This window comes from Corvus kubaryi, unplaced genomic scaffold, assembly GCF_017639235.1.
Source record: "Corvus kubaryi isolate FWS band 111438036 unplaced genomic scaffold, C.kubaryi_AGA036_p1.0 68, whole genome shotgun sequence".
Taxonomy (NCBI): domain Eukaryota; kingdom Metazoa; phylum Chordata; class Aves; order Passeriformes; family Corvidae; genus Corvus; species Corvus kubaryi.
Window position 1 is genome coordinate 8,165,078 of NW_024582056.1, and position 12,842 is coordinate 8,177,919.

General features: G+C 39.9%; 1 protein-coding gene across 4 annotated transcripts in view; it reads right to left on the reverse strand.

The window, feature by feature from the left end:
• TRIO (trio Rho guanine nucleotide exchange factor) overlaps positions 1-12,842 on the reverse strand; it is a 248,797-nt gene that overhangs the window by 178,593 nt on the left and 57,362 nt on the right. For all 4 annotated transcript variants that reach the window (XM_042048799.1, XM_042048802.1, XM_042048801.1 and 1 more), the window contains exon 2: positions 1,278-1,352. In XM_042048799.1, the coding sequence (XP_041904733.1) occupies positions 1,278-1,352 (75 nt within the window). The remainder of the gene's footprint in view (positions 1-1,277; positions 1,353-12,842) is intronic.

Genomic DNA, 12,842 nt, shown 5'->3' on the forward strand with positions numbered 1-12,842 from the left:
GGACAACTTGAAAATTCAGAGGTTTTGGAGTGAAAACTGACTTCATTTTCATTCAATGCCATAAGACAAGGTCCAAAAAGAGTAATGAGAGATTGAAATATTGTGCTTAACCCCCTTTTCTCCTCTTCTTTCCTTCTAAAAATAGAGTTTTAAGCAAGCTTTCATCAGCACTACAATTCCCAAGTTACCATGCTACCAGGAAAACTGGCTCTTAGCAGTCTTATTCATTACAGTTGAAGGAACTTTTACAAAAAAAAACCCACAAAGAAAACCCCCACAAAACAAACAAACAAACAACAACAACAACAAAACCCAAAGAACTTTACCCACACACCTTTTTGCTTTGCACCTCTGCTTGACTCAGCAGAGTGGACAGGATAAAGCACTATGTACTACATGCTGTACTTGCAAGCATCAGCATCCATGCACAGCAAATCTCTTAAAGAGTACGACTGCAGGAATAATTTTATGTGTTTTAATATTTACAGACAAGAGCTTTACTTTTGGCATTCTTGACAAATTATCCAAAAAACCCCTTTCAAATATGAGACTGTCCTCTAAATCATTTGATGCTAAGATTATGGCTGAAAGAGTGATGGTATTTAATCCCAACAGAAAGTCACACCAAAATGCAGTTTACAAAAATAAACACCTCAGCCCATCATTCCATCAAGTAAAGTTACTTATGAAGTTACAGACTACGTTATGATACTAACTCATATAAATCCCACTTTTAAATCCTCTGCTATTCCTTGTTCAGTTGTAACCAACCAAATTCATTGTGTATGCTGGAACTACCTAAAATTACATCCTAACTCAGTTCACCATGAAAATACTAAGTGTGCTTCAAAAGAGGCAACTGAAGTTCACTTCTGCAACAGACATATTTCTCCAGAACATGCTGCAGATGGGCCAATAACAAAGGCATCTCTGTAAAATTCCCCATCAGAAGAACCAGAAATAAGAAAAGGAATATGACTTTGGTACAGCAGGTTCTAAGTTGCTGTAAATAATTCTGTTAGATATGCAGGCCATGGGGAATGCAGGACTTAACATGACCAAGATGACAACTAGCAATGTTCCACATTCAAGAAAACACATGTCTTCTTTATTACTGATCCTTTCAAAATGTTTATGTCATGTTTAAGATATCCAACAGGAATCAGTGCTGCCCTAGCTCTCCAAGAATTTTTTAATTATACTTTAAGTATTTAAAATACCATTTTACATGCTACTAACAACACAGTTGGGCATTCTACAAGATAAAATAACTGTACCTGAAAGGTATGCAACTTTTTCCTTTAAAATTGGCAATACTTCCATAGCCTTCATTTCATCATTTTTGCGAAACCCTGAAAAAAAACAAAAAGAGAAGATAATTAGTCAAAAATTCAGACAAGCCCAGCTTCTACATTTAATGAATGCACTGAAAAACATATACCTTTGGAATACATTCTGAATATTATGATTACAGGAATCAAGATAACCTTACAATAAAAGTCTGCCAAAAAAACCCACTAAACTTTAAAAATATACTAATGGACAAGTCATCACTTTGACTGACTTAACACAAATGGCATGGCCTGTTAGCAAGCCTCAGAAAAAAACAGGATACCAGAATTAGCCTTTTTCATCAGTAAATAAAAACTATCAGATGGATCCTGTAGCTTTTATGCATTCCAAATCCCACTTTAATTTTTTGTCCAGCAGGGAGGAAGAGTATCAAGTTATTAAAAGTAGGTATGCTTAGAACAAATATCAGTTAAAAAAAAGACACCAAAGAACACCCAAACCAAAAACCCCACCCAAAACCCCACAACAACAAAGACAAACAAACAAGACCACCCAAACAAAAAAAACCCAACAAAAAAACCCAACCCACCCAAAAAACACAAAAAGACCCACCAAAAATCCCCAACACTGTTTACATGCAACTTTTCTTAAATCACTTCTGTAAGCAGAATTCTTTTCTGCTGCCTGACAAGAGCAGTGTTTTGCAACTGAGAGGACATTTTGTCATACTGACTCTGTACATACATGGAGAATGAAACAGTGCCCAAGGTGAGTGATTGCAGTCAATGTTGCAAAGCAGCACATCACCAGCTTGTCCCTCCCTCTCCACTTCCTACTTCTACTACTCTAATTCTGTGGCCAAGTCCTAAAGTTCTTCCTTCTTTGATAAGGAAGATCTAGGAAGCATTTTTTTACTTTATATTTCACCTGTACAATACAGAATTGGTTACGTTTAGGCCAGTGTTGTTCATCTTACAAGAACTGGATGACATATCTTCAACCAACTTATCTGTACAACCCTTCCCGGTCTGTTTGGATTAATGTATTGTTTAAAATAATCCCATATCCGAAGAAAGCAACTCCGCTGGGGTAAGTGGGAAGCGCGTTGCTTCTCTCTAACTATTGAAGTACAAAAGTGCTGTTAAGACTCTTCCTCTTCAAAAATAGCCAAATGTTTCATATCCTTTGGTCTGAGGTTCTGAGCTTAAATGAAAAACCTGTGCATTTCTAAACTAAAATTTCAAGGTATCGAACCAGTGTCCATCAAGTAACCTAAGATCTATACTTAAGGGCATCATAAATGTAAATTACATCACAGGTTTTCTACTCCAGACAGCAGTACTGAGACTTTTGTGCCAGGACGGTATCTAGATACGGGCACTACTCTTCAAAACAGACCTGGGATGCACCAAACACAACACCCAAGGATCAAAAATGGTCCAGTGCATATCATCATTTATGCATCTGTTTCACCTGAAGAACTGGAGGAAGACATGCTGGCAGTCCTCAGAAAACATAAAGCCTAGTGGTGACAAAAGCTTGCTAGAATTACAGCAAGAGGTTTACTAGATGGCAGGAAATTTTGTAAAGGAAAGAACTGTGAAGCAGCACATAGGATTGCCTGTGGAAGACTATGGCCTATCCATGACTGGGGATTTTTAAAATAAGTGTTCAGACAAATGTCTGTCAGCAATGGGTCCCTCAAGTTCACCATAACTGAAGTGTTTAACCAGGGCATTGTCTCAGCACTCACAGAATGCAAACAAAAGAAAATAAAACAAATCAACTTCCAGCCAGATAGAAGTTCCCTGGCTAGTTCTCTGTTTTTCCATTAACACCACAGACCAAAAACAAACCCAAAATTCAGTACACATTCTCAGAAAGGCTAAACCAGAAAAACGAGTTCCTTGGGTAGCCACGCAGCGTGGAGGGTTTCTACATGATGGATAGCATTTTGCAATTACACAGCAACTCCAAACTGGCAAAGCAGTGCAGGGTTTACTTTCATGTTTGCGCTTAGGCTCTCAAGAGTCTAAGACACAGCCAAAGGAACCTTGTGCATTATTACTCCTCCAGAGTAGTGGCCATGGGTTATCAGCCATTCACTGAAACTGCCTACAGTTTTGTTCCTACCACGTTCCTGTTCGTTATGGAATAAAGCTCTAAATAAAACTTTAAGAAAAAGCTTGGGCTTAAATAAATCACCTAAAAAGACAGCAAATACCCTTTCCCACCTTGAAATATTTGGGCTTCAGTTGACTGCTAAGGCATACAGGCACGCCTCCAGGGTTAAGTATTTTTTTAGTACGCTTTGAGCTACCCACCATAAGCTTAATGCCAATTTAGCATGCTCAGCTTTCATTTCAGCCATGGCAATTCCTTTTCTTTACAGTAAATTTGGAGGTAGAAAACACTTTCTCCTCACCTAAAAAGCATGCAGAAACTAGTGCCGTACTTTGCTGTCTCTCTTAGCTCAAAATTACTCAAGACACTGATGTTACCGCAATTGCTTGCTCAGATTTCTAAGCCCTTAAACTACTTCACCTCGGATGATGATGCGCAGTAGCTGCACGTTTTACTTTGCCTGTGGCATGTAAGAAGCGAGAAACATTTAACTAACATGTCTCTGACTATTAAGGGGCCGCTCAAGGTAAACACCCGAGCAAATACGTTAGTGCTTGGCTCATGTTCTGCATCTGCATATCGTTAAGGCTGACTGCCTTGGATTATCATATTCCTGTTGCTCTAAACAGTCTATTTTTATTCCAGTTCTGCAGTGTTAAAGCTTAACTGAAAAGACTGTGGGGATTACAACAGATGAAAGAATGCTGGGGAGCAAAGAGGGTGAATACGGCAGAAAGTATCATTTTTATCTCCAACGAAGCAAAAAATAAAACAAAAACCAGCAATATAAGCAGGTTTGAAGGACTTGGGGTGGGTCCTCCCTCCCCCTTTCTAAAGCCTCTTCTCCGCAAAAACGTTTGTGGATGTGAGGATTTGAGGATTTAATTAAAAAAAAAAAAATTAAAAGGCATTTACCACACTCAAATGAAATGCCATAAATATCTGCACCAATCTCTCCCTCCACAGCTCAGCATCCTCCGCGCCAGCCGGCCGCATCACATGTTCCTGAGGGTGATGTCATCCCTGCCGGGCCGGCCGGCTGCAGCTCCCGCCGCCGCGGTGCCGCCGCAGTGCCCGCAGCTCCCGCCCCGCGCAGCCCCCGGGCCGACCCGCGCCCGAGCGGCGATCCCCGGGCAGGCAGGCATTCCAGCGGGTGTCATTCCCACGGCACACGCTTCTCCTCTGAAAGCGCAGCACGCACCCGAGGCACGTATCTATGCTGTTCCACCTAAAAAAAGGCACTCTTATTTTAAAAGTGTTGCTTTCAATATTAAATCCTGCATCTTTTAAAGACCATTTAAGTCTTAAATAGGATAACTATCCTTGATATTTTCAATATCTATTAAAAGAATACTCATTTTACAGTTTTGCATTTTTAATAGGAAGTATATGCCCTTCTGTAGTAACATACACCATGCATATGCTTTTCCCTAACTACCAGCAAAGAGTGAAGAAGCTCAAATTACGCTAATTAACATTTAACTTCAGTATATTCAGTAGAATAAGTAACACACTATTATGTAGTCCATTTCAATATGAGGTTCCCCCCACCTGTCATGAAGAATTACAATTACACAATCCCTTGAATTATATACAGTCTTCTACTGAACAAAGCCTCGTCGAAAAACAGTTATTTAAATGCTGTGTCACACAACTAAAGATCTTTAAAGCATGCAAACAAGAAAGAAACAGTCACCTAAACATTTTATACACTGGAAAATTATGAGGTCTTCCCCAGAAACACACCATTTCCTCTTTGTCCCCACAACTTCAGGGCCCAAAGACACCATCAGCTAGCCAAATTTAACAAACTTGTCTACATTAACCCATTTTCTCATGCTGTATAAAGCTAAGATATTTTGCTGCAATATATTAATTTATCCAAGTTAAAAGACGCATGAAAAGACAGCATTTTGGGATAGAGGTATCACCATAGGAGGCCTTTATTTGAACGGCCAGGACAGCTCCTTCTCATTTGGACTGCAAGTGTTCCCAAATCCCAAGGTGACAACCTGGCTGCAGAGCTGCATGTCCACCTGCCCTGGAGACCAGAGGCCAACCCGGTGTAACAGGGTTTTTGCCTAGAAATCACAGCATTCCAAGAACTCTGCTGCTCCCCAGATACCCAGCTTGCTGAAACTTCCCTGAGGTATTGAAATACATCAAGAAAGTCACCTTTGGAGGGTTACAGGAAACGGGTACTCAGTGTAGCAGTTCACACGACCCAGACAAATGCCGGATTAGTCTAATGCCGAGGCTCCCTTCACATGCAGGAAACAAGGTAACTGTGCCAATCATCTTGCACTGCAAAGATCAGCAACCAGTCAGCTACACAATTAAGGGAAGCAATAAAATTACCTTAAACACATCTTTTAAGGTAACACTTTGATTACAGAACTGCGATACAAACCAATGTTGAAAACAGCTTTCCCTAGAAGCATTGCTATCCCAAGAACACTGAAGTGCTTACTTCAGAGGTATCTCCAGTGATGTGCGTTGTTCAGTTATGGCAACAAACATGAAGTATGGAAACAGAAATTAAGACAATAAAAAGACTTGGAAATTGAGGCTAAGAGCAGCATCTCTTAGCCAAGATGTTGACCAAGCACTCATCCATTGCTGTCACACACAACTGACTTGAATTTTTTCTGAAACGTTGCTGAAGAAAAACACAAACAAAAGGGAATGTTCTCATCCTGAAAATTCACACTCTTAATAAGACAACTGCTTTTCACCTTGCAACATAAAAACAAGACCTTTGAACAGGCACAAACAAAAAAGCGAGACTCGACCCAGATTACTTCAATGCTTAGGCTCTCTTCGGACTTAAGAATGACTCTCTGTCATGTCATCAACAGAAAGCAAGTGCCTTATCTACCAGCCTTCTCACTCTAGCGCCAGACTTTGAACCCACCTCTTCTTTGACAGAAATCCCATGCTGAATCAGAAACATCTTTCAGTAAGTTATTTTGCAACAGAGTACTCTCTCCATGTCAATGGACCTACTCCAATGGACTTTTGCTCAAAAATCCATGTTATGCTAAGTTCTACAGGCAGGAAAAAAGAAAACACACACAGAAACTGCACTCAGAACTGCTAACTACCTATTACTAGGTAACAGCTGGACTGATTTAGGTTCGTCTTAAGTGAAAAGAAAGAAGACAAGAGTTAGAACAACTTCCATGGGTGGGAAAGACACTGTTTCCCAACCAAAGCAGCAATGTCCTTCATCCAGGCAAGGCAGCCATAACTGCAAACCATTCTCCACAACTCCTTGCATCCACTGGTCAGTCCTTTTGTGTTAAGCCTTTTCTTGGAACAATCTCAAAACTGTAGCTAGCCAACATTTAAGCAAAAACAATCCAAGATGTTGATCACTTTAGCATTTTTTCTATTTCACAGCATGACTTACATCAATGACATGACTCTGAAATCTGAGCTGTTCCCCCATTTATTTGTACAGCTATCCTAGCTACATTGCAAGAGAAATTGCTTCTTAGTTAATCAAGCAAGAAGGGGAGTAAAAAAAGAGGAAGCATAGAGAAGCTCAAATGTAATAAAACCAGTGCATTATAGACTGATTAGACTTTCATTATTTGCCCTTTTTCATTTCCCATATCACAAGATGATGACATCCTCAATGACTTTAAAGATGATCTTAAATCCCAGAATCTTACAGGTTTATTCAACTTTCCTTATCAGTTAACAATTGCATATGATAAACCTCAGCTGCAGGTTAACTTAGACACTACCTCCCACATTTTTCAAGAAAAAATTTTTCTCTCCAGAAAGAGAACACAAAGCAGGTTCCTATTCTCCATTTTAATATGGAGAGGCTTCAAAAATCAGTCAGTGAGTAGATTTCTAAATAAGGTGTTACTCAATGAAAAATAATTTTAAACAAGATATGAGGAGATTCACAAGCAGCCGTTGTGAAAACTTTTATATTCTTATTCTGAAGATACTACATAGAAACCAGTATAATTAAGTCAGCAGAACCATTAAATACTCTTTTTCAATCAGATTCAGAAAAAATGATTGCTGAACTCCATAAGTCTTTGGGTTTATAAATGAAATCAGACTACTGAGGCAAAGGTGAGAAAGAAAACTGAACTTTCATAGGCAGCAAATGGCAAAAACCCATTAGTAAGTGAGAATATACCCCAAAGGGGTGGCAAAGGCAAGCAAAAGGTAACTAAAGTTAGTGCATGTATGGGATTACTGATAGCTTTCCTTGATTTTAACTCAAGTATTTGAAGTGCCAATTTCAGTTTTATGGTAGGCTTAACTTCTGGATGCAAGTAAAGGATTCATAGAGCAATCAGAGCTGTCAATTCACCAACTGCACTGTTATCGCTTCCCGTTATAGACATTGCCTACATTCAGTGCTGCTCAGCAATCTCACACCATCTTTCACATTGCAACAAAGCAAGAGAATTCAGGAAAATTATGGTGAAGACTGCAACTCTCCTCTCTTTTCTCAAGCTCCATGAGCTTGCAGATGACCAGTTTCAAAATCATCTCAGGAACACTAACTTTTAAATACACCTGTTATGGCATCTTTAAGACTGCAGATCTTTCTTGCTAATGCTAACAAGGAACTATCAGCAGGTTTTTTTAATAGCAGACAGATCACCGGGCAACATTAGTAACCTTGGTATTCATCATTTATTCATTCATTTTTCTCGGTCCAGATTCTAAAATCACCGGGGGACTCCAACAAGGATACAGTTTAGGGGCATATCATCGAAGTGGCATGACTTCAGAGTTGTTCCAGCAGCCATAGCCATGAGCTTAAGTAAAGTATTCAATGTATTCATTTAATGTTAAGATCCTAGTTCTGAATTCAAAGCAACTCCAGAACTCCACCTCTGACTCCCTCCAGCTCTGATCAAGCTCAAGACCCATCAAAAAACATTATACCATCATATTCTCACTTTAATCACACCAGCTCACAGAAATGTCCCTTCTATTCCCATTTTGTTTTGTATTCTATGCACTCTCTATACATGCTGCAGGAAAATGCACCACATCTGTACCGAGCTAGTATGCAATGGCAACCAGGACCTCACAGAGGCAGACAGCTGAGAAATTGCCCTGAAATAAGAAAATGAGATTCATTAGAAGGTTTCTAGCTCTAAGTCACTTTCAGGTTTTGGCATATTTGCTAAGCATTAAGAGGTTCTCTCTTACCATTTTCAACAGCTCTCTGCTTTGTCCTGACAGCAGGACACACCTCCTCTCTCTGCAAATTATGGGACGAGCACAATGTCATGCAGAGAGATGTGGGACAAGAAAAGACTGCCAGTGTAGTTGACAGCAAATACTCAGACAAGATCAAATTCACTGACTGAATGACCTCCCTTTTCCTAGAAGCCGGCATACTCAGCTACTCCTTCAGTTAGGAGCAATTACCTGAAAATTAGCCACCTTGGGTGTATACTGCAAAACCTGTTGAAGAGCTGTCTCAAGAATGTAAGTTAAAAAAAATTCCAAATGCTAAATCATTGCTAAAAATCTGCAATTTCCTTTTAAGTGGGTAACAAGAACCTTAGAGTTGTCCATATTTTGTAGCGAGGTCCTTTCCAACCTGAATTACCCTTTGTTCCTATGAAATGTGCAAGACAGAAGTATGGGAGTCCATTTTTCAACTGCAACTTAATATGACATGACCAAAATCTGACTGGTTTTCCCCTTTTAAATGAGAGAAACTGTGTTGCTAAATTTTTCTGTCCCTTAGCAATGTTCAATTTGTTCCTGCTGTCCTGACGACATTGTTGGAAGTTCATTTGTTTTGGTGGGAACTGCTCATCCATCTCTAAGTGCTGTGATACTTCAATTCACTGCCCTGCTGAGGTAGCAAACCTTTTTGTCGGGGTGTCCAGCAGTAGCACACGGCTCTCACTGCAGTCGGACACTCTCACTGTTCACTGGTCAGACACTCATGGCTTAGGGGTCTCCACTGTCAGGGCTACCAGGAGGATACCCAGCCTCCTATAAAAGACTGGTTTAACATGCAGTTGTTTTAACAACGAGGTTTGTAAGCAATGTTACTTATTTTTCTGTTCAAAACACAGATCAAGTGAAAGGCAGTAGCTTTTAAATTCTGCGAAGCAACAGCTGGAACATAACGTTTTAGATCATGTCCTTTGGCTCTTGCTCCATACCACCATCTGGAGAAATCTCTTTCCACAGTGAAATTGATGAAGACTACAGCAAGGGCAGTAAAAATAAGCAACTTAAAACAGCTTGAAAATCATCCTGCATTGTTTTATCCTGAGCAACAATAAGAAGAACTATTTCCATCAGCCCTGAAATCAATCAAAAGTACCAAAAAACAGATTGCATATTCTTCAGTAAAAATACCTTTTAATAGCACAAAGTATTACTTTTGGGCTTTCTATCATTCATAGATCCCAAGATCTATCTAATTTATTGGTTATGGTATTTTTCCTGTTCTCCACCCTTTTTACTTTTTAAATATGCACACACTTTTATAACATTTTTCATCACGTTATGGAAATACATATGCAAGAATCAGATTCAGTTAAATTCATGCTTTGAGATGTTGGTACTTAAACAACCATTTTTTGTCGAATATTCCTCCTCCCTCCCCTTCCTTTCTTTGCAGGATATTTCATATTCCTTCTGTGGAAAAACTAGCTGTTTGCAACAAGATGTATGCCAAATAACCTGATTTCTGCACAGCTCTCATTCCTTCAAATTCCCATTTTATTAGTTTGCAGCTGTAAGGAGCTTGAGCTCCAAAAGCCTTGAGACACAGGAAATGTAGGATGAATCCCAGCTTCTCTATATATTACAATGCACATGCAAGAGATCTGTGTGAGGAAGAAGGGGGAGATGCTCTTCTCCATCCTGCATAGTAAAAACAGTCAAGTCAAACGACAGAGAAAAAGCATTGTCCACAGCTTGTTTTATACCACCCTTGAACTTCAGATGTGTGGCAATTAGAAGCATTTAGAAGAGAGCAAATAAACTTTTACATCAGAGCATCTTCCTGTTCTATCTCTTTACTTAGCTGATTTTACTTAAAACACTGATTATGCTACTCGTTAGAACGAACCAATTCGTAAAAAAAAAAAAAAAAAATAGTAGCGATGAGGAGTCCGCAGGGGAATTAAAGCTTGGGTATTTCACTTTTAGTATGTGAGCGGTTGCTAACAGCAAGCTCCTTGCCTCCCTCCCTGCCTCCTTTAAGGGAGTGCAAGATTAGCACGGAACGCCAAAAGGGATGTCCAACACACGTCTCGTTTGCTCAAGGATTACGTTAGAAATTCTAGCCTGAATTACTCTGAGCAGGTGTGTGTTCTCACCACACATGCCGCGTTAATTAAAAAAAAAGGGGGGGGGGGGGTTAGACAAAAGAAGACAGAGAAGGCGAGGAAGCGATGGCCGCCCCGGGAGGGACGCGGGGCAGCGGCGGGGGCGGGCGGCAGCGCGGCTCCCTGCCCGCCGCACCGCGCACGGCACCGCGCAGCGCAGCGCATTACAGCACGCATTACATCACCGCCTTTGTGCAGGGCTGAGCCACCGCGCAGCTCGGGGGAGCGCTGCCAGAGCTGCATACCCGCATCCATCCCCCAAACCGCAGGCAGGCAGAAAAAGAAGCGCTTTGGAGTCACGTCAACCTTCCCCTCCCCGTCCGGCCGAAAATCCTCCCCATCTGATCCCTTTGGGAAATTTCATTAGGAAGAAAAAAAACCCTTGGCACGTTTAGCTTTATGAACGGATTTCAGACAAGAATAAACAGAAAGGATTTTGCAGATTGTCACGACTAAGAAAGGGAGATTTCTTTCTTCATTTATCAAATTTGTTCTAGCAGATTATCTCCTTCAGATGACAAAGGCAAGTAGCCTGAATCTCATTAGAGCTACATTTAACACAGCTGCTGAAGTACACAAATTTAACCTAAATCAAGGCTGGGTTTTCTTCGTGAACTCCAACTTACTCAGCTCCTACGTTACTGCAATGAGAAAAGATTAACATCTTCCCTTCACTTCCTTCCATTTCTGCAACCAGCTACATGTTACTATAAATGCAGCATGTGCACTTTCACGACTGATCAGAAGCACACTCCCAAACTCAGTACCCAAATCCAGCACTTCTCAGCAGCTCACCTGTCCTCAAGTCATGAGTAAACAAGCTTCCAACTCATTTTTATTAAGGATGTGTAGCATACGCAATACCAAGACAGCCAAGACAAAGCAAGCAGCTCCCAGTGCGATTTAGGACAGAAATCTGTAAATAAAATGTTCCAAACACATTCATATAACTTTTCTACAGCTTTAATATTCACATGCATCATCAAACAATTGGTATCTATTAAAATAATGTTTCTTACAATTAATTACATTAATATTTCTTTGGGAACAACAGGTATTTAAAGTAGGGATACTGCATTGTACTCCCAAGTGCACTAATCAAGTTCTCCTTCAACTTAAAAAAAAATCACATATGAAACCTTGCTCATTTTATAGACCAAACCAGTAAAAAGCTATTAAAACTTGACTGCAACTTACTACTTCCTATTACTTGCCTGCACAACAAATGCAGCCTAACAGTTGTGAGAATACACTACTGCATGCTCAAATTTTTAACACCATAACTATGGACGCTGATCTGGTTGTCCCCATTAAAATAAGAAAGATAGTTACTTTTCTGTTAGCACTGACAACAAGTATTCAACCATTTACCCTTCAGTCTTCTAGAGCATGGATAATACAAAGATGCTATATGCCCAAACTATCCAGCAATTCACCTCCATAGCACTACCTGCTGAATATCAACACTAGCAAATGTTTTCTGTATTATTTTAATTCAATAGAGGGCATTCCTCACACGGGCATGTTCCAGCACCTCTGATCCATGCCTTTAAAGTACATGCTGAGACTTACCAGGCGTTATGCAGTATCCTATAGATACCATGTGATACCATCTGCAAATCAGGATAACAACAATGATTCAATCACTGGAAGTTACAGTATTTTAATTAAGTTCACAAAACTGGCCTAATTTAAGCTCAATTAAAATGGGCTTGTTGGTCTTCTACTACACTGACTCACTCTACAAAAAAATCTAAATGCATATGATTTCCTGGAAAAGCTCTTTGAGACAACAATAGGAGCTAACATTTTAATTGCATTAAAAAGCAGCAAAGTACTTCAGCATGCGTATGAATCCATTACTTTGGAAGTCTACAATGTATTTTAAAAGCACTAGGTAAGATTTTAACAATGCCTCTGCCTTCATGTCTTCAGTTCCTGACATCATTACAGATTCAAAGTTGTCTCTGAAGATTTTAAACTCTAAAACCAATTAGGATTCCATAGGTGTACTTCTAAGTGACCTAGCAAGCTTAATTAGAAATATTAACTTCTGTAGAGTAGACAGTAACAAAAGGGGAA